This window comes from Acipenser ruthenus, chromosome 42 (assembly GCF_902713425.1).
Source record: "Acipenser ruthenus chromosome 42, fAciRut3.2 maternal haplotype, whole genome shotgun sequence".
Classification (NCBI taxonomy): Eukaryota; Metazoa; Chordata; class Actinopteri; order Acipenseriformes; family Acipenseridae; genus Acipenser; species Acipenser ruthenus.
The window spans coordinates 6293183-6316186 of NC_081230.1; the positions used below are offsets into that span (position 1 = coordinate 6293183).

At 42.1% G+C, this 23004-nt stretch overlaps 1 protein-coding gene across 2 annotated transcripts in view; it reads right to left on the minus strand.

Moving 5' to 3' along the window:
- Positions 1-1212, minus strand: part of LOC117401044 (receptor tyrosine-protein kinase erbB-3) — a 42812-nt gene extending 41600 nt beyond the window's left edge. The window contains exon 1 of one of the 2 annotated variants that reach the window (XM_059011451.1): positions 886-1212. In XM_059011451.1, the coding sequence (XP_058867434.1) occupies positions 886-967 (82 nt within the window). In that variant the 5' untranslated portion in view covers positions 968-1212. The remainder of the gene's footprint in view (positions 1-885) is intronic. The other variant, XM_059011452.1, reaches the window with a different exon arrangement.
- Between the last annotated feature and the right edge of the window lie 21792 nt (positions 1213-23004).

A 23004-nucleotide genomic window follows, 5' to 3' on the forward strand; every position in this document is an offset into this window, starting at 1 on the left:
AGTAGGCTAAATGAATTGCGTAAATCAGTAAATCAACCCTCCTTCGATACTACAAACATAACCGACAGGTTCTGCTGTGAGTCCTGAAACAGGTTTGACAGAAGAGATAAACCAGCGTGAGGTTTCTGCAAAACAACTGAGCCGTATATCCACACACACACATACCCCAGAACACGCTGCACAGCCGCGCAACCCGAACCCTTTCAATCGGGAACACAGACAGAACCATCCAGTCATAAGCAAATCGAACACATCTTACCACATGTGTAAGAATCCAATCAAGCGATTTTAAACACATTTCAATTTCATTTGGAAACACTTGCATGGGTGTACTGTATAGAATTGAATTAACACTAGGAATATGATGCAGCCCGTTTCATTCACAGACCGATAAAAGCAATTATCTTGGTATCTCTGAAATGAAACCCGCCTCAAATAAGTGCATTTTAATGAGGAATCCTAATATTAATTTTCAAATTTAAACACCACACACACACACACACACACAGACACACACACACACACACAGACACACACACACACACACACACACACACACACACACAGACACACACACACACACACAATGATGATAGAGTTTTAACTATATTGTATAAAGTCCTACGGCAGTCGGCTATCACAGCCATTTCATGTCTACTTCTAAAAGAATAGCGACGACACTCTGCATTAAGACAAAACACATCAGAAAAAAAATCATGAAATCACATCGCAGAACGGAATCTGAGAAATCTGTTCGGACAACCCCAGCGCGTATTAGCTCTATCAGACCACCAAACCACAAGCGAGTGTTATTAATATGAGTTTATGGTAGCACAAATGTATTATGAAAATGCACTGAATATTTAAATAAGTGTGTTTACGTACCTCCTTGAGACTGCGAGTGCACCGACTCCGGTATCCATAGTAAGACCAAACCGACACAGGAGAGCACCTGTAACCAGTACATATCGTATCCAGAACCACACGCGTTTTTCAATATGTAGTTGTCATGAGTGACTCCCTTCGCAACTTGTATAAATACATGTAGAATGAGTTCGTTGTTCTTCGCTTCGGTTTGAAACGCCAAAAGAATAAACCAAATTCCAAACAAACTCAAATAAACAAACCGAAAACAGAAAGATAAAAATAAGTTTTTCTCGCAAAAAAAAAAAAGTTCTTCTGAAGTCCCTGCGGGTGACGCTCCCTCGTATAAAAAATAGAGATGCGCGCTGATTGGCTCAGAACCCCGCCCTCTCAGCCAATGAAGTTTTTGCCGTAGGCTTCTGGTTTATGAGGAGAGGGGAAAATAACTATTTTAAAAATAGATTTTCCTACATAAACACACACCAAAGGGGTTTCCTGTTCAGTGTTACCTGTTTGAAAAAAAAAACAACGTTTATTAAAAACGAGAACCTATTTTTACCTTTGTTTACTTTTAGTTTTGGTTCCCTGATAAAGTTTACAGTCCAACACCTTTTTTTTTTTAAATCATGCAAATAAACAGAGTGATTTTAGCAGAATCTCACCAACAACCTGGCAAAACCATCATTAAAAATAAGTGTTTCTAAAACACACACACACATTCTATCAAGCTACTAATCGATTAAAACGTTCACGTGCTATTTGATTACACATTTCTGCATCCAGGAGCCTAGCTGCACACTATCTACTTCATCTACTTTTGGAGTTGGCGACAACAGCCCTGTTTACAACTGTCCCTGGTTTCCGCCTCTGCTAAACGGTTTGTTGTGTTACAAGTCGAGTATTGTTCTCTGGCACGCAGTTAGTCATGTTCAGATTGATGAGGCCATCAATGCTGCTGTTGTTCGCTTAGGAATCCGAGTTGATCTGTAACATAGCCGGGGTCTGTCTGTCTCTGTCTCCCATGCAGACAGCCTTGGCAAATGAATACTGGAGAACCCGTATCACAAAACGCAACGCGCATTGCCATTTACTTTCATTGAGTTTGGGGCTGTAACAATCCTCTACCATTGAAATGTTTCACCACTTTCCGTTTTGAAACTGTGTTTTACATCCACAGTGTTTCTTAATCTTTGCATCCACATTTTCAAGCTAATCATTTAGTAACATATTAGCACTTAAAATAAAAATATGCTGATATTCATTTTTAATTACAGTCAGACCCATTCAACTTCTGCTCGAACGTTTGTCATTGAAAGTATTACGTTTCTTTTAGTCTTCCTAATCACACAAAGCCGGTCTGCGTGTTTCAATCAAACATGTGCATGCTGTCCACAGTGTCAAAGTCAGGATGGCATTATTCTGCATCACTTTTTTTTTCCAGGTATATCAAAGCCGTTACTGGAACACGAGTTCTTTATAGGGGGCTTGGGTCGTTCTGTGAGTCCTGAGAAGAATCCGCACGTTTTGGAAAGAATCCCTGCGTTCTGAGAATAATCAGTCTTAGCGACGGATATCTCGAATTCAATAGGAAACCAAAGCATTCTCCACCACATGACTGGGGGCTCATAACAGGACAGTTATACTTTCTCTCCGCTCTTTTGAAATTGCTGGAGTGCGGTTTCTTACATGGAAAAGGAACATTTGAAAATGCATAGTGTGTACCGTATTAAAACGAGTTCCTAAGAGCAGAACCTTTGCAACCTGAATATGCTTCTGTATTTCAAATAGGGTGATTTTAACAATCGTTAAAGGATCCATGCAGCATTGAATTTGTTCCTGTTTAATGATTCTGGAAGTCCGATTCCTGAATTTGAATTTGATTTTAAAGGATAAGTGATATTGCTTTAAAACATTCTGCACTGCAGCCATACATCCCTTTAAACTGTTTTTTCACTGGGGCACCTATGATTGTATGATATTTCAATAATGATATTGCTATAGTGCACGATGTCACGTTGTTCCGACCCGCCCTCTTTTTAAAAACATGTTTGTGAAACCAGACGGGACGCGCCCGATTTGCAAAGATCTTTCTTTTTTGTTACAGACAATTGAACAATCCGCGACGCGGTCCCAGAGATTACTGGATTCTACTTCAACGTTTCGATTGCATCATGACACAGACATCGCTTTCTTTAAAGTCTAATGTCGAAAAACGGGTTTGAAAAAAAAAAAAAACCAAAAAAAAAAACACCTGCTATGTGTAGCGCATACTTTCATGTTAACCGGTTTGCTGCTCGTATAATTCGGTTCTGTGCTATACATGTGATGCATCTCCCTGGTGCAAGTCAGTTTCAGTCACGATGTGCAAGATAGTGTGCGTTCGGTTGTCAGGTGCTTCACCATCCCTAAACTCTATTGACAGTGTTGTATAGAATTAAATGCAAACAGTGAACTTCCAAAAAGCTATGCAGAACGGGTATATATATATATATATATATATATATATATATATATATATATATATATATATATATATATATATATATATATATACAGAGAGAGAGAGAGAGAGAGAGAGAGAGAGAGAGAGAGAGAGAGAGAGAGAGAGAGAGTTGAAAACGGATACAATCAAAACATAGACTATGGACTATACTGTGATTGTATGAAAGACGTCATTGCAGTATATACAGTAGGCGTTATAAAAACAAATACATGTTCTGTGAGATAAGGAGAGAGGTACACACATATGTCAGTGTATTGCACCTCTAGACTTGCACAAACAAATACATTAATAGCCTGTGTTAAACAACAGCTCATTTACGAGCCCCGTGTAAATGATCGGGTAAGCAGGCTGCCCTACACGAACGAGGAAGGTGACGCGCTGTTTAATGTGTCGAAAATGTTTGAGTAATATGCAAAGCAGAATTGTAAAAACAATTTTGATAAACAGGTTCATTTTTGTGACAACTGCTGAAGTAACTAGAAATTTTCAGGCAATTTTCATCAATGTACCGATTCTCAAATTCATATGGTTTTGTACGCCGTTCCGTCAGCTATTCACCAGGGTGAACATGGATGGAAATTCAAAAATTTTGACTTTGTCACAGAGCAGTAAATTCTGCCAGGCTGAATTTATGACGCAGATGTATTAATATCAATATGAGGATTACATTTCTTAAATACAAATAAAAATCCGTTTATTTCTTCCACGGTTTCAATTCACAAAAATTTAAGGACATTTAGGATTATTTTTTCATCATCATAGGTTAAACAGTACCATAGGATTTAGACTTTATTAAACATTACTGGGTGACACTTTACTGAACATTATTTAAAAACCGTTGATTTTTTTTTCAAGCAAACTGTTCTAAGCTACTGTTTTAGTAGTTTTAGTTTGTAAAATCCGTGAATCTTCTGCAGAGTCGGTGTTGTTAATACTGAATACAGGGGAGGCCTTCTTGAGGGCGATAGAAGCACATTGTAAAAATGGACCTTAATTGTGTCTTTCACGTGGACTTTGCTTTATGACAGCTTATCTATCTAATCAATTTATTATCGCGCATTCCAGTAACACGTTAGTGATTATCTCTGTAGCGCCATCTTGTCTCTGAGCAAGTTTAGACACTAAAACAGTGTTTACTTGTTGCAACTTTTTTTTTTTCACAAGATCTTCACAGACCCCGGGTTTTGTATTTCATTTGAGCGTCACTGTGTTTGTGAGTGGGTACGGTAGCCTAGTTCTCCAACAGTTTTTTTTAAATAAGCAATCCGTCTCACAAGTGGCGCTAATAATACTCGTTTGAATCATATTGCTTGCATCTTGCATTGGTAGCGGATGAACGGTATTGCAGGAACACAGACCACGCGGTCACATAGCACAATGCAGCACACAGGGGTATCCCGTAGAGAGTGTTCAGAGGATTATTAAGGGTTAGGTATCGGGTTAGGGTTAGGTTTTAGGGCAGGGGTTGTTTAGGGTTAGGGTTGGGGTTGGGTTAGGGACAGGGTGGCTTGATTTTGTAGAGTTGCCCAGCTCTGGAAGTGAAAGGTGCGAGTAAATGTCAAATGCCCTTGAATCATCTGATGCCCTCGGGACGCTTTCCTTTCCGCAACGTAATACAATAGACACACGATGTGTCTGTTCCTCTTAAACCCAACCGCCATTTCCAGGGAAACATTGGCTGACCGCAGCACGTAGGCGAGCCAAGTTTTGCCAGGTAACAGAGCCAGATGTGTAAACATGCTGTTGTTTTGAACAGCCAGGGGCAACAGCGGGTTTCAGAGTACTTATTAAACTAAAGCACATTATTAGAAATATACATGTAAAGAGCAACATGTAAAATGTATGCAGCTATGCCTTTTGCTTTTTTGTATTTGCTAAATGTAATTTTCATAAATCAAAACATACAAAACCTTATAGTCTAAAAACACAGTTATGCATGTAATTATATCAACTTGGATATTCTTTACCTGTCATGCCTACTTAGACCAGAAGGTGGCGCCAGAACTCTATGAAATCCGCAGTGCTGGCTGGTAAAATGCAGTACCGCACGCAAGCGGTGCAGTTTAGAGGATTTGTAAATTGACACAGTTGAGTATTATTGGCTGCTGGGGGTTACTTTTTAATGACCCCCTTTTTATTTTTTTACCACGCTTGGAAAATGTTTTTTTTTCTTCTTCTAAAAAAGCCTTACTCTTATGTGTAAGGAATCATAAATAAAACTGTGATGTATTGTTTGTGATTACATATTAGTATTGCGCCTGAAGCTATTGGTATAAATGACTCAAGAAGAACATGTATATATATATATATATATATATATATATATATATATATATATATATATAGAACAGCTGTGTGTTTTGGTATGTCACAATATGAAAAATAAGAAAATATTCTAAAGTTCCCACTGTACCATTCTACCAATGGCATCTCATTGTAGCTGCTGCCTTATTCCCAATGTGCTGTACAAATCAGGCTTTGAAGTTAGTAAGGTCAAAAATGATGCTGTACACCCCCTTGAAGCGGGGAAATATTAAACAAAGGGGCATTTTTAATACGACTTCGTGAGTCTACCATCCTCCCCATTGCCCCTTACACAAACACAGACCCGTTTCCATTGTAGTGCCACTGCCTGCATCGCCACAGAAGAGAAGCAAACACAGAGAAGGAAGAAACTGCTTCAATAACACTTTTCAATATCGGACACTTTAATAAAAAAAATTTGAGAATTTAATCTTGATGCTACGACCCAACTAAATAGAAAAAAAGACTGAATTGGATGGTTCTAATCAAAGCAACGCATCCAAAGCCATCCCAAGGTTCACTTGAAAAGGGGAGTTTTAAATGAAATAAAGGTTTGTTTGTTGATGTGGTTTTTCTCTACGGTATTTTTCCTAGGGAAGTCTTTTATGAATCGCTGTCAGAAACACTTGGGCTGGTTAATTCGAGCCCTGGTATAAAGATTTACCCCCCAGGGCCGTGAGAATCACACAGAAACATGGCACACAGAGCACCCCTTGTTTGAGAGAGTCAAGGCTGGATCTCTGCTGGTGTTATACATTAACTCATTCAGGGACAGAAACCCTGAGCTAGAAAATACATCAGCATGAGAAAAAAAACAAACACTTCAATTACAAAAGGCAACAGATATTTAATTGTATTAGGTAGTGCCAGATTGTTGTTCATTGTGGAACTTCAAAAGGTGCGTGTTTTCACCTGGAGTCATTTCCAGGCGCAGTTTCTTCTGCGGTACACCAGGGGGTGTAGTTTTCCAATTAGCTGTGAAATGTTCAGGCAGAGACTTGGGTCCTGGGACTGTATCCACAGCATGGCATCAGTGTTGACTTAATCAAGCCCTGACTGGTGAAAAGACAATTTGATATCCTAAAACACACAAAGGTATTTCTTCAAGACAAGACATGTTTGAGAGCTCTAAACTTGTTAAGAAGACACCAGGATGTGATGACTGATATACAAAGTGAATCTAAACAACAATATAACTGTGCTGTTTCATACAGTCCCAGGCTGTTCTTTAAGAAGCATTAGGATCCTATTTACTGTGCCAGTGCCTGCCTGTGGTTTCTGATGCAGAATGGATGGTGCTGTGGTTTCCAATCCTGCTCTCCTCACTATTGTAATTACAGTCCACTAAACCCAGTGGAACCAGGCAGAGGGCAATTAAGACTGAGTGAAGCTGCCTGCTATGCAATGCTCAAGCCTCCCGTCAGCGTGGGAACATTTGGAGTTGGGGAGGCACTTATTCCAGTCGGATTCCACTGTCCTTTTAATTAGGCTTGATCCTTTTCAATGTTGTTTCTCAGGGGTTTGCAATACACCATCATGTACACCTACCTTTTAGAGTAACACAGGTATTGAAACCTCATGAAAGCTTTGCTGCTCGGTGTGATCCCTCTCAATTTATTTTTTGCTTCTAAACAGCAGCTGAAAAAATGAAACCAGGCTGGAGATATCAAAGCTAAGGAAAATCACAGCAAACAAAACGGGTGCCAGTCATGCCTGGCGCCGTCTCATTGACAGTGGATACTCCTTACCACTCAATCAGGGCATGTAGTCAGATCAGCTGGGCAGAAACAGCTGCTAAACTGAAAGTGGCCAAACTGTTCCAATGAAGAACCACAGTCAAACACCGACTCAAAAAGCAGAGGGGTTTAGTAATCGATTAGCGGGATATTATCAATGGTTTGTTGAGTCTCGATTTTGTATTGTACTTTTTAATAGTTTTATCTGCAATGATTGTATATTATTATATTATTCTGTGATTAAAGGATCTTGCCACTACTACCCAGATGGTTTGGTGTTGGTGGCAAATATGGGCTTCAAAAATATTATTTATAAAATGAACTGTGCATGATCAGAAGCACAATTGTATGAAACCCCCCCCCCCTCTCTGTTGTGGGAGAACACAATGGCATGACTTTGCTTTAAAGAAACAGATGATCAGTGGTATGTGGCATCTACAGAGGGTGTCACGCCAAGGGTTAGCCCATTAAATAAGATCTAGAGTTGAGTTTAACAAGACTGGCTTGGCTCAATGTTTGGAAACTATCGTATAGGAGCACTTCTTCCTTGCCATTAAAAAACGGGAGGGGCCAAGTTTATTCCCAGTGTCTTGTTTAGCCATTGCAACTCAGATCTGTACTGAGCAGACTGGCTTTCCTTTGTAGATATCACATATCTGCATTGCAACTGCATGTGAACTGGCAGGTTGTTAGTTCTAATAGTGCCCACTAGATGGTGCTGTTTCCATATTAGCAATCAGCAAATGAGCCCCTTTACCAGACTGGTGATTATGGTGACCGATCAGAACGTCAGTGACCTTTTGGTAAAGATTCAAACGATGCGATTTAACTGAAAGCCAGCTATGCTAGATAAAAAATGAATAGAACCAAAAATACACGCTGCCTGGGCACTATACCAGGACCTGGAGCGGGGTTCCTGGTCTACGACAGAATCATGTTGTATTTACTACTTTAATAAGGTGGGGTACTGTAGTTTAAAAACAAATGGGGGCCCCTAACATGTTTTTTGCCCTTTTGAGACGATGAAAGGTCCCTTTCATTGCCTTTTTATAAGCCCCTCACTCTTTTAACCTAACCCTACTCTATCTATCTATCTATCTATCTATCTATCTATCTATAGATGTGTGTATGTGGGGGGGGATAGCAGAGTTGATAAGTGAAATTGTCACATGATTTGAATGGAATAAGGAAGGATGTTCAGATACTCAGGATTCTCCGGGCAAGCTCAAAGTGGCTCAAAGTGAAAAGGATGAAGCCTCAATATGAGATCATCAGAGCTCCGAATGATAGCAAACACCACAGCATTGTAAGGAAATGACTGTTTCAAACCCTGGGGTTGGTTTGCGCACACAATACAATAGTGACCCTGGGAATGTGAATTCCTGCTCGTCTGGGGAAGCACGATGACACGCCCTCCACAGCCCGCAGAAGAAGGCTTTGTCACAGAGTTCTGGTTAGTATGGAGGCAGGGTGGGAGGGCGGCTCTGAAACAGTTAACTCGAATGCTGTGGTTTTGTGTCCTCGGTTTGTCGCTCTAGAAAAAAAAAACAGGCTGCCGGCCGCTTCCAAGAAAACGTTTTGGCAGCGAGGAGCGAAGTGTAGACGTGGGAACTGGGGATCTGAGTCGAACTGAGGCTGCCTCACCACAATGGGTGCTGGGGGAAACAGAGTAATCAGACACACTTTTCAACAACTCGTTATCGATGTCTTATAAAGATATTGTTCTACACCACTAGCTGAAACAAGTAAGTGAAGGTGTGGTTTCACCTTTAGAAGCTGGGTCAGAGAAGCGTGCAACTATTCAGCAACAATCATGGGACTTTGCATGGGATAGTGGATAAAAAAGTGTATCCTACCCTCTGTCCTAAGTCTGTCTCCACTTAATTCCAACTGATCTGGTTTTTGTGCTGTATTTAAAGTAAAAAGTACTGGCTAGGTTTAGATCTGCCCTTTTAAGAATTAAAAAAAAATGATAGCAAACAGATGGAAATATTGAGAAAATGATACCTTTGAAAACCTGGCACAGTCATCCTGGCTGCCCATGGTGACCCTTCACCATATTGACAGTGTTATGGCAGGTGTAAATCTGAGGAGATCCCCCCTCCCATAAAGGGAATGACACCCCCCCCCCCCAGGGATATCTGTCATGAGACCACAGCCCTTTAGATGAGGAAACCACAAACTGGGCTGGCACTGAACTCAAACTGTTTCAGCTGTGCGCACCCCTTCTCTGCAAATCCGAAAAGCCTGCAATTAGAGTGTCTTCCAACCGCGCTCCTGAAAATTACCTCCCCACCCCATCCCAGCTGCAGGCAGCCACAGCTATCAGACACAGACCCAACCGGGCCAGGGGCTGGAGAAAAAATTACAAAGAAAAAACAACAACTGAGGGGCAAGGTGGCACAGCTGGGCTAATGCACTCATGTCTTCTTAAATACTTTTCTCTGGTCAGAAGAGTGCATCAGTCAGTCTCTCAGACAATGCATAACAAAACCCAGGTTGGAACAATTTAGTAGAATTTATATCCTCTGCTTGAGGAGCAGGACTAAATCATTCTCTGTACCTAATACTTTAGCGGTACAGAATAACACAAGAACATTTACCCATCCGTGCTCGTCCGGTTCCTAGTAGCTGATTGATCTCAAAACTTTGTCAAGTTGTTAAAGGATCCCAATAATTCTGCATCGACAGCGTGGCTGGGTAACCCATTCCATCCCCTCACCACCCTCTGTGTGAAGAAGTGTCTCCTTCCCTCTGTCCTAAGTCTCCACTTTCCAGCTCTGTCCTAAATTCTGTGCTGTGCTTAAAACATTGGCTAGGGTTAGCATTGTCAGCAAGATGTTTCTCCATATCAGGTCTAGTCTTATTGAGCTTGGTATTGACCTGGAGGTATACCTATCTCCCTGTCCTGTCCCGTCTCAGGAGCTGATCTCTCACACACTCTGGCGTCCCTTCGTCAAACAGACTCTGATGGTTTTCATTTGAGATTGTTGAACGCCTGCCCGAAACTTCAATCATCATTTATAATCCTGCAATTTGGCCCTGCACGCTATTTTGTCTTTGCATTCTTCTCCTTCTTCTTCTTATTTTATATCATTATTAATCTTATGACATATTTTTGTTTTCTGTTCTCTGGGAAGTTTTTGGCAGGGAAGGCTAATTGTTTAAAAATGTGCGAAATTTGGTCATCCTTTTTTTTTTAAACTTGTTCCTTGTTTGGCAGTGTCCCGTCCTGAGCAAATACTTTCACAAATGTGTTCTGCGTTACAGAGAGAGAGAGAGAGAGAGAGAGAGAGAGAGAGAGAGAGAGAGAGAGAGAGAGAGAGAGAGAGAGAGAGACACATTTCAGAACTGCCACACATTAACATTTTTCAAAAGTGTGTCAATATTTGACCGTGCGCCCACTGCTGTTTTTTTGGGGGTTTTATTTTTAAAGGAGGTAATTAAAAGCTAAGTTTTATTTTATGTTTTAAAATCTCCGCCATCTGCTGTGTCCTCATCTATTGACTGCCTTCTTTTTTTTTAAAGCATGGGGGCTTAATTACACTAATACGCACCAGATCTGTTGGAAATACCAACCGCTGCTACATAGTCGCTGGTCACCAGCTTTAGCGGTGAATTATTGGAACATGCCTTTACTGGTTTCCAGCTGGCTAAGCCAGTAGAGGTTTTAGCGAATTCAGTGCTAGATTCATTTGACACAAGACAGCAATCAATTGACTGTAGGATTTTACAGATTTTTCTTTTTAAAATGGGCTTTAAATGTGCTTCTTTCTTTATTGCTGGCTTTTGTTTCTGGCCATTGCAGAGAACAACGCTCAAGGCCGTTTCAGCCAATCAGAGCGCAGGTAGCCGTTCATATTACCCAGCAGCAGCAGCAGCACCAACCCAACCCACACCACACCCTCAACCCTGCAGTTACACAGCCAAAGCTGTGACTATATCGGTGCAGTGATACTGCAGCCAGGATGCATCACTATTGAAGGTATTTCAGTGTTGGGCTCCAGTTCAAACACAGCGCATCAGGGCACACTCTCAAGGCGTTAACGTCAGTCTTTAATTAACACCTATGTTTTGGATGGAGAACACAGCTAGAACCAGACAGCTAGGTAATATAATGTGGGGTCTGCCGAGCACCCTCATGTTGTTTGTTTCTCATTTGGTAGCATTAATATGAATTCTTCTCTGTTAAAACAAACAGTTCACTGAACTCGCAACACCTGTCCTTTTAAAACTGGACAGACAGAAGAAACTGTAAACTTCAAATTCCAACACATTGCATAATGAAATAATCAAGCAGGATCACCTGGTGCCCTCAGTAATGATTACACTTGAGCAGCATTCCCTGATAACCATGTGCTGATCACTCCATATGAATGACCCTGAAGAAACCCTTGCAGAGCCATTGGCAGCATGGCACTGGATTGCACAGTGATTCCGATACAGGAGCACGCTGTCTGCCAGGTCCTGGTACCGTGCCACTGCAGGGGATCAGCACACAGTGCGAGGATCTCTCTGTGGTAGCGTGCTATCAATGCATGTTTCATACCACAGTGGTACGTTGTCACTTCACGTGTAAGTGACCACACATGGAAACTCCCCCATTGACGGCATGCAGTTGAAGATCATTTAGGAGGTGCTTCTGAATACAGCGAGCACACTGATATCCGTTACCCAGATAAACGTCAGTCGCGTTTTACCACCATTGTATTAAGAATAAAATCAATCCCCATTATATATATGTAACAAATGAATGCACTTACCCGTCACACGAGATTTCCAACTCAGTCACCAGTTTTCTGATACAAATCCCATCTCTTCAATGTCACAGTTTATTTGAATATCAGTCAGCCCGCATTTTTATTTTATCTCTCGCATGCCAAATCTGTTCTTATTGTGCAGTTACACAGCGCTTCCTCCAGTTTCACTTGATAATGCAGCCAAAACAAAGCGAGCAAGACAAGCTAGGGTAATGTAACAGTTAAACGTTAAACAGTTTCAGATAGTGTGAACTGTGACATTAGGGCCTTATCGAGCGCTGTATTCTTCAATTTAGAATTTTTAAAAAATATTTTGCTGAATTGCATGACCTTTTCCGTTGTGCGCAGTTCTGTGCATGGGTAACATTTTGATTTCATTTTGTTGTTGGGTCGTTAACGGGGAATTTTACACACTGCTACAATACCTACTGGATTTAAAAATATGTACTGTATTACAGAACACATGTCGTCTCTTTTGGCAAGTGATATTTTCAGAATCATATCGTTCTGAATTAAGGTACTTCTTCTGTTGAAAATATAGTACTGTACCAACAAAACCAATACAGTACATCTAAATGGAAGCCTACTTATTTTAAAACACAGTCCTTTCAGATATGTATTTTTGATATTGTATCTTTTTTGATTTCCCTGAAAAACGGACAAGGGTTGGAACGGGCCAAAATGAATAATCAGATATACGTCACACGCGTTTAACCATCACTGAAGTGCACATTTTACAGGGTCGGATATGTGAGTGCAGACTCTACTACTTCAGATTCAGTTTGCCATTGGTTTTTAATGGGTGCATTTAAATCCTGTTTTATTACACAATCATCAGCTGGAGCAGTCCAAGAAGCACCTAACCAGCACCTAAACGCACAGGAGGGAAAGTTGCGGAAATAAGAAATAAGAGAAGCAACAGCCAATCTAAGGGAGGGTCCCAGGCAGCAGACTGAGGAGCAGTGCACCTGATCAAAGCTCATGTATTGGTTGTGGCTATCTCTGGGACTATAGGATGTATTGATTTGAAACTCAGATGGTATAGCAACCCCAATGGGAATCTTGTAGAGTGACCTCCCTAGAGCTTCAGTGAACCCTGCTGGCCACAGAGACTTCATAGGCTAGGCCTGGCCTCCAGGGTCAGGATCCTGGTGCCGTGCGGTGCTTGGACAGGTGATGTAAGTGGAGTCCACAGGGTGAGTCTCATTCCCGTTCCCTTCCCAGACGGAAGTTCACCTGCTTGAGCCTTCCTGGCCTCCAGGCTTCTCTAGCTTTCGCTTGGCTTGTGTGGCAAAAACTGAGTCGGGCATTTCAAACTGGGTAGCAAACTGAGCTTTTTCAAGCGATAAACCAAGATATTATTTAAAATAGCCTGAACAAGCTCATTTTCCTGTGCTGCAAAAATCAGACCTCTGCATCGGCACTAATTAAATGGAAATGTTGTTAAAGTCATAATAAACTGTAATAAACAGTGGCGGTTTGACTGGGTGGTATTCAGTCTTGAACTCTGTTTCTCTGGTGAAAGTGTGCCGAGGTACACTATGGAGGTAAAAGCAGGCCAAAGCGTAGTGAAGCATGGGAAAGCACGCAGGTAAGCTGTGAAGCAGAGTACAAAACATTAATGCATGGGGCAAGACTGGCAAACTGCTAAATGACTGGGCACATGTACTATGGTGCCCATTATAAGTTCTCAATTGGTAGTACTGGAGACAAAGAAAGAAAGTTTAGTCTCCATGCCTCAAGCCTGCCCTGGACTGGAGGGAGCACCCTTTCTCTTAGGGAGGTGAGGGAGCGAGCAGTTCAGTCTCCATGCCTCAAGCCTGCCCTGGACTGGAGGGAGCACCCTTTCTCTTAGGGAGGTGAGGGAGCGAGCAGTTCAGTCTCCATGCCTCAAGCCTGCCCTGGACTGGAGGGAGCACCCTTTCTCTTAGAGGCTGAGGACTGTATTACATTACTGTACATTCTTGCAAGTTGTGTAGACAGCAATATACAAAGCGATGGGGATGCTGTGTGTGTTTTGCTGAACCTGGGTCTGCTGTTGCCTTTGCCTTTGAGCATCGCTGCTCTGGGTTTTGGTGTAAATTAATGTCGTCTGTGTTTTCTTGGAACAGAGCTCCCGAACATCGCCACTGTTTCTTTGCGTTCTTTGATTAGGACCAGCCGTACTGGGGTATTGTGCAGCTAAGGGAGCGTCTCCCAAGGTCCCAGGCCTCCTGGAAAATGTACAGCTCTTCTACAGGCCTGTGTGAGCCCTGGCACGGTGTCAAAACCGGTCTTCTAGGTCCTAAATCTTTCTTTGATTAAATGCAACGTTTATTTGAAGCGTATCATCCACAAACAATCCTGAGATATTCCACAGTGCTGTGCTAAAGAGAGATTTACCCTAGGGCCGAGGGGTTACATTTTAACAATGGTGCCGCTGTCCTTGTAGAGGCTTTTAAACAGAACCACAGAACAAAACAAACAGTAACTGTGATAAAGATAGCTGATGTGTTTTTGGCATTTGCAGTGTTAGCTTAATTGCACACAGGCAGGCAGCTGCACACAGATTTACCCGATGAAAAATCTGCAGAGATTAATGAAGAGTTATCAATGCTGGTCCTGGCAGCAGATTGATACCACAGCAAATCAACTTCAAGAGTTTTAATGGTTCAGCATCAACGTCATTTTTTGGTAACTCATTCCATACCCTCACTTCTCCTACCCTCTGTCCTTCATCCATCTCCCTCTGTCTTTCATCCGTCTCCCTATGTCTTAAGTCTGTCTGTATGATGATTCCAGTTTGTGTTCCCTGTTCCCGGATCATTTCTCATCATAACCTCCCTGGATTTTCACTCCATTATAACCCTGCATTCTGTTTGCCTTGTTAATTGCCTGGATGTGGCTGAGGTAACGTGCCATTGTGTCACTGCTGCCACCCAGCAAACAAGCCTCCTGGCTCTCCCAGGGAACACAATCGGACTCTCTTGTGTACAGGGGCTCATCTGGCAGGGTTAGATTCCTCCCGGACTCCAGCCTGCCTCCCAGCTGCTCCGAGCCTCCCTCTCTCCATCTCTGTCTGCCTAGCCTGCCTCCCAGCTGTCTCCCCTGAGCAACACGATGGAACCGGTGCCATTGCCTGCCCCTTGCGTGTCAGTCTCTCGCTCTCCCCTCTGATAAATGAGAACCAGGGTTTCCCAGAATGTTTTTTTTATGTGCACTTGTTCAGATTTCGTGTGTGAGCTGTACCTGAAGTTTCCCTTTGCTCAATAAAAACGTTGTATTCGTTGCAGGTAGGAAGGTAAGCGGTGTGTGCGAGAGGTATTGCAGGCATCTGTCATTTCTTTCTTTTACAGAGTGGAATTTGCCTTCGATTTTTCATCCAGAACTGTAAAACACTCAATAGTGTGACATTTAGAAATGCTGAAAGAATCTAAATAAATCCAAAGCAGATGTACTGAGCAGAGGTCTTGTCCTATGGAAGCTTGTGACTCTTGTTGGTTGATCTGAACATTTCTGATCAATACACGTTTGTATACACCTTCATAATGGTGGGGGGATAATAGATTGTTATAACAAAGGCCCCCCCCTCCCCAACACCCATGACTCTTAACACATCTATCAGTATAATCATTTGCAATCTCATGTTAGGCAGTTAGGCAAACAACCTTCTAGTTTTTATTATTATTATTATTATTTATTTCTTAGCAGACGCCCTTATCCAGGGCGACTTACAATTGTTACAAGATATCACATTTTTTACATTATTTCACATTATACAGATTTACATTATTTTACATACATTATACAGATATCACATTATTTTACATACAGTTACCCATTTATACAGCTGGGTTTTTACTGGAGCAATCTAGGGAAAGTACCTTGCTCAAGGGTACAACAGCAGTGTCCCCCACTGGGGATTGAACCCACGACCCTCCGGTCAGGAGTCCAGAGCTCTAACCACTACTCCACACTGCTACCAGGTTTTTAGCCACAAAACTGTGAAAAAAATGTGCCACTGTTTTATTTATATTAATTCATTATCAAAATCTTTTTTTCTTTTAATGTCCACTTATTTTACCCCTGTTTTTCTCCCCAGTTTAGAAAACCCAATTCTTATTTCCCCTCACCGCAGCGATTCCCCACACAGCTCAGCAGAACTGAAGGTTCAGCGGGAGTCCTCTGATCCCACGACTGAACCAGCTTCCTCTTCTACACCCAGGAACTCGAGAGCGAATGTCAGCGAGCTACTGCCCTCTGGAGGACAAATGCCAACCCTGCAAGTGTCTGCCGGAGTTCACTAAGCGCCTGGCCAGTAGGGTCCGCTGTAGCGCGATGAGGGTGTCTTGGATTACCAATCCCTCCAGAATCCCCAACAAAGACTGATGACTTCACAACGCCAGGACGCAAACCTGTGCTCCCCTGGCTGTATGACACCCTGCGAGCCACTCAGGGACCCCCCTCAATATCAATTTTTAAAGCTTGGCCGCCTGTTCAGTAGGGGGCGCTATAGTGGGTAAGGTGACTGATGATTTTGCTTCCCTAACCAGCCAGAGCAGCAACGGTTTGGACCATTGAAATTATCCCGATGGTCTGATTTCATCCAGAGTAAATCTGACCTACAACACAGGAAGTGATTAGTTACCAGGAAGAAACAAAATCTGTTGTGTAAAAAAAAAAAAGCAAATCTGATTGAAAAGATTTTCAGCACAAGAAAGGGGGCAGTGATGAAACAGGACATAAGGAATTGCTTTGAAGTCCCTGGTAAGAGAGGAGAGCGCTGTCTTTAACCCAGTTAACCCAGTTATCAAATGAAAAGATATGTTTGCTGTAACATGTCCTTCTTTAAAATCTGCAGTCCATAGCGAATGGGAGCACACGGCAGGTAAGATTTATCTTTAAAATGTTTATCAGGGAATTTGTAGACAGCCCCTTGAGTATCCCAAACGCCCTTGCACCTAACATATGGCATCTGGAACCCAACTGCAGTTTCATTTTTGGAAAGAAGAATTGCTGCAGATGTACATTCAGCTATACAATATTTCTTGTTATGCAGCTTACAAAACCTGGCTTGCTTTTATTAATGTTAGTAAAAGAAACAGCCAACATATTATATAGTAAGGGTATTTCTATAAATCTGTGCCTGTGAAGTAATGTTGAGTCTTGAAACTAACATTCCAGCTACAGAACCCTGCTAGTTATATGACAATAATACACAAGCAGCTGCGGCTGGAAGGGGTGCTAACCAAGGCTTTTGAAATCGGTTTTCTTATTAGTTCTAACCCTATTGTCTACTGTGAGCTAATGGCTTATTTAAAGGGGACGTCTCTAGTAGGCTAGTGGGCTCTCAGAACCAGCTAGACTATAGCAGTCTCTCATCAGAACTAAAAACTAGAAGATTTGGGGGTCATCTTTGAGTCATATTAGGAAGCTTACTAAAGTATCCTTTGAGAAATATAGCTAAACGTAGTCCTATTATTTCTGTATCTGAGTCCCTGAATGGATTAAACCCAGTTACTTACAGGAATCATTGCTCCTAAATTATGGGATTCTCTGTTTTCTTCTGTCGGGGAAGCTGGGACTCTATAAGTGTTTTTTTTACAATAGTTTTTTTCTATCTTAGTTTTCTTATTTTACAATCAAAACTGCCTTTTCTTTTTCACCTTCTTTAATTCAAATGTGATAAAAATGTAGTTTTAGACTCTTTTAAATGTTCTATTTCTACAAACTTTTTTACAGTTAAAAGCACATGTCTGAGCTCTTTAAATTTCAGTTTGATCAGATTCTGTATTACCCTGTTTTTAATTGAATGGTTTAATTGTTCATTTTTTTGTGTGCTTGTGTGTGTGTCAGTGAAGCGCTTTGGGATCCTTGTGATGGAAGGCACTATAGGAATGTGAATTATTATTGTAGTCGATCATATTTACTTTACTCGAATTCTACAATCTCACCCCCCAGGGGAAATGCCCTAGAACACGCATGATCAGTGATGTGGTTTTAGAATTGACCGCTTGGGGTGTGCAACTGTAATTGCTACTCCCCCTGCAACGGTGGCAACAGTGATCTAGTAAATAGAAATGACACACACAACAGGACAATAAGCATATCATAAATATGATTATCCGTTCTGATGGTATATGAATCTCATTGAGCAGAGTGGAAATCGGTTGTGTGACCGACTGATTGATATCACCTGGAGTGTGATTAATAATCATCAAGGTCACATTATAAATCATGGCTGTGAAATCCACCAGAATCGCTGTTGAGGGTTTGCCAGAATCCCAGTTTGTCTGGCCTGCAATGTTTTTTTGATTTATGATGAAGTTTTGTGTCGTGTGTCTCTTATTATAACATTCTGTGCAGTGTGATCAGCCAGGACCGCTCAGCTTTGCTTTGTGATGACATCAGAGACACCCTACACACAATGCACGGCATATTCACATTATCCAGAGCGCTGCCCATTGACTTCCATTATGATCTCTCTGGGACGTCTCCATTTGCTGATAACGAGCATTAACAAAGGGCTCTCTAGCAGGGCCTGACTGTACCGTGAGCGCGTGTGTTTGGACATGGTGACCAAATTGACACCCGCTGTTTGTCTGTGGTCGTTTGTGACATCTGCATTCCAGAAGGTCTGGCTCGCCTCAATCGAGTCTGCGCACACCACAGCTCCATTAACTTGGATTCTTTGTGCCAATAAAACCGAAAAAGAAACATCTGAACAATTTTGCAGGAATTTTCATGAGAACCTGACCCTAACTTCTCTAGTGCCTCTTTTTAAAGATTGCTAAGGTCCTGACGGAGAGAATCAAATCAACACTATTCTTCTCATTCTGTTATGGTAAAGCACTAGCAACATTGCACTGTGTGCTGTTTTTACTTTCCTGTAGATCTCTTCACTATAATACGATCGATTCCTGATACCTGATCATTTCCTATGCTGTAGGTCAGATTCATTTTGTGTAACTGCAAACCTACAGCTAGGAAATGACTAGGCACTAAATCAATATTTCTAATGATGTACTCAAGGGATCCTATTAGAAGCAGCTTATACATCTACAAGGAGTGCACAAAGATGTAATGCAAATTCTGAATATACAATTCCTTACCGTACTGGTAAGGTTGCTATTCTATATTATTATTATTATTATTATTATTATTTATTTCTTAGCAGACGCCCTTATCCAGGGCGACTTACAATTGTTACAAGATATCACATTATTTTTACATACAGTTACCCATTTATATAGTTGGGTTTTTACTGGAGCAATCTAGGTAAAGTACCTTGCTCAAGGGTACAGCAGCAGTGTCCCCTACCAGGGATTGAACCCACAACCCTCCGGTCAAGAGTCCAGAGCCCTAACCACTACTCCACACTGCTGCCCACAGTAAGGGGCTTTTTCCATATTGCATTTGCCATATTTTACAATGGTTTGTCATGTTTTTAAATATGCTTTACCATACCGCTCTGTGCTTTACAATGCTTGCCTATATCATGCTGTCACCCTGCTTTATTAAGTGTTTAATATAGGAGACTTTTGTAAGGGAAATGTCCACAGGAAATGGAAACAGCTTCTTCATCTAGAGGCATCAAGACCAGCTAGCCTGTGTCTGAAAATAGAGGAAACCAGAAAGCGAGCTGTACATATTTAAAAGTGAGAAAGGTTTTCAATTGAAATCCTGCGTTTTCACTGGCATGTTGACCGGTTTCTTTACATGCAGAGACACACAGTATCTTTATGCAGGACTGTATAAACAGGGTTCTGTCTCCGAGCATTCTTTGTATAAGATCCAGCCAACAGGCCTTACATACAAAAACAGCACTCCTAAAACCGTCAGAGGTAATCCTGCCAGCTGTATCAATATATAAAACTATCACATGCTATGGAATTGCATTGCCTTCACTTTATTGAGATCACCAGAGGGCTTGACTGTACATCGATACCACTGAGGTTTTCATTCCACGCCTGGGGGTACAGTCAACCTCATATCAAAAACTTAACAAATAAACCCACAGTTGCGTATCGGGTCATTTGAAAATATGGTACCGTAGGATTGGAATGTTAAGAGAGGAGGACTGTGGGAAGCAGAACATTGGAGATCCCAGGATTCCAAGCTGGCTAAGTAGTTTTTTTTTTTATTCCATCAGTTTGATGGGATGTGGAGCTCCCTGCATGTCAAATCCTTTCAGCACCAATCCCCCATTGTCAAGCGGCACTGGAGTCAGTGATAATTAGCTCAATTAGTCACAAAGACACTGTAATAAATACCGACTTAGTGTCTGCTATCCCACTGTGGCTCCTCAGATTAATTCAAACGTAGCGATCGCCGCTCAAAAGCATGATGGACAATTCATTAAACTCCCCAAATGCCACGCAACTTACCCGTGAAGCTGGGCTTTAAACCCCCGCGGCTAGCTCGCATTGTCCTAATTGTCTGGCCTCAGCCATTTGTGTTCTGTTAATGCTACCTAACAGCAAGTAGGTGATCGCCCGGTTTGAAAAAATGTGGGGGTGCGCCTGGGGATTAGGGGGGACTGCCCTGGCGTTGCTGGGGGGAGGTGGGATGCCCCAGATCGGAATGTGCAAAAGGGGGGTAGGGGGATCAGGGAAAGGGGAGGGGATGACAAGCTAAGGTGCTCCCGCTACACAAAACCAAGGACACTGAGAGTTAATTAGAAGAGATTGAAGGAGCTTGTTTGGTAACAATAACTGCCACCATGGCGGCGGCTAAATTGCTTCCGCGGATTATTTCTCTGTCTTTTTTTTTTCTTCAGTAAAATTGATGGCCGGCATGAAAAGATGGAGAGGGACCTGTTCCCACAGTCTCTCACGGCACACCTTTGACACCGAGCTAGAGGAGGAGGGCTGGGAATTAAAGTCATGGAGAGAAGGAAAGAGGAATAATCACACACACACACACACTGATACACACACACACACGCACACACACACTGACACACACACACACACACTGACACACACACACACACACACACATACACACTGATACACACACGCGCACACACACACTGACACACACACACACACACACACACACTGACACACACACACACGCACACACACACACTGATACACACACACACACACACACACACTGATACACACACACACACACACACACTGACACACACACACACACACTGATACACACACACACACACACTGACACACACACGCACACACTGATACACACACACACACACACACGCACACACACACACTGATACACACACACGCACACACACACACTGATACACACACACACACACACACACTGATACACACACACACACACACACACTGACACACACACGCACACACTGATACACACACACACACACACACACGCACACACACACACTGATACACACACACACACACACACACACACTGATACACACACACACACACACACACTGACACACACACACACACACTGACACACACACACACACACACACATACACACTGATACACACACGCGCACACACACACTGACACACACACACACACACACGCACACACTGATACACACACACACACACACACACACACTGACACACACACACACACACACACACACACACACTGATACACACACTGACACACACACACACACACACTGACACACACACGCACACACTGATACACACACACACACACACACTGACACACACACACACTGACACACACACACACACACACACACACACACTCACACACACACACGCACACACTGATACACACACACACACACACACACACTGACACACACACACACACACACACACACACACACTGATACACACACTGACACACACACACACACACACACACACTGACACACACACGCACACACTGATACACACACACACACACACACACACACACACACACACACTGACACACACACACACACACGCTGATACACACACGCGCACACACACACTGACACACACACACACACACACACACACTGATACACAAACACACACACGCACACACACACACACACACACTGATAAACACACACACTGATACACACACGCACACACACGACCATACAGTCTAGCACACAAGCCCTCGCTGAAGATACGAGTGTGTTTACTCTTACTAACATGCCCAAAAAAGTTTCACACATACAAATATACTGTCTTATACAAAAGCTGTTATCTGAAGAATTTTTACTATTTCTGTATTACTGTTATATACGAGATTTTAAACATCATGTATCAAAGAAACTACAAAAAAACTACAAAGCAGTATGTAGTTCAATATGTTAGCGTAACATTATTCAGCAGGTTTCATTCGACTTTAATTAAGCAAAATTAGTTAATTCGATAGGGTTAGGGTGCTGCCAGAGCTGTATATTTCTTTTTTTATGAAAAAATACCATAGAGAAATAAAACACACCTAAACCATAATGGGTAACTATTCTATCGGTGCAAAAACATGTCACCATTTACAAAAAGAGCCACGTTTTTAGTCAGAGTAACTACTTTGACTTCTGAAATGTAAGAAATTAGGTGAGATTCACTGGAATTAGATTCACTGGAACTTCCCAACGATCTGGAACTGGAACTTCCCAACAATCTGGAACTGGAACTTCCCAAACGATCTGGAACTGGAACTTCCCAACAATCTAAAGTAGGACTAGTCAATTTAACTCTTTATTAACCGTGCTGCTGTTTCCTTCAGAGGTGATTGATTATTCATGACTCTGTTGTTACCATTCCCTCAAAGATAATGCCCCCCTCCCTCCCAGACTGTTAAAACACAAAGGCCTTATTTACAAATGATGGCAGCACCTCTCTCGGAAAAGTGGTAAAAAA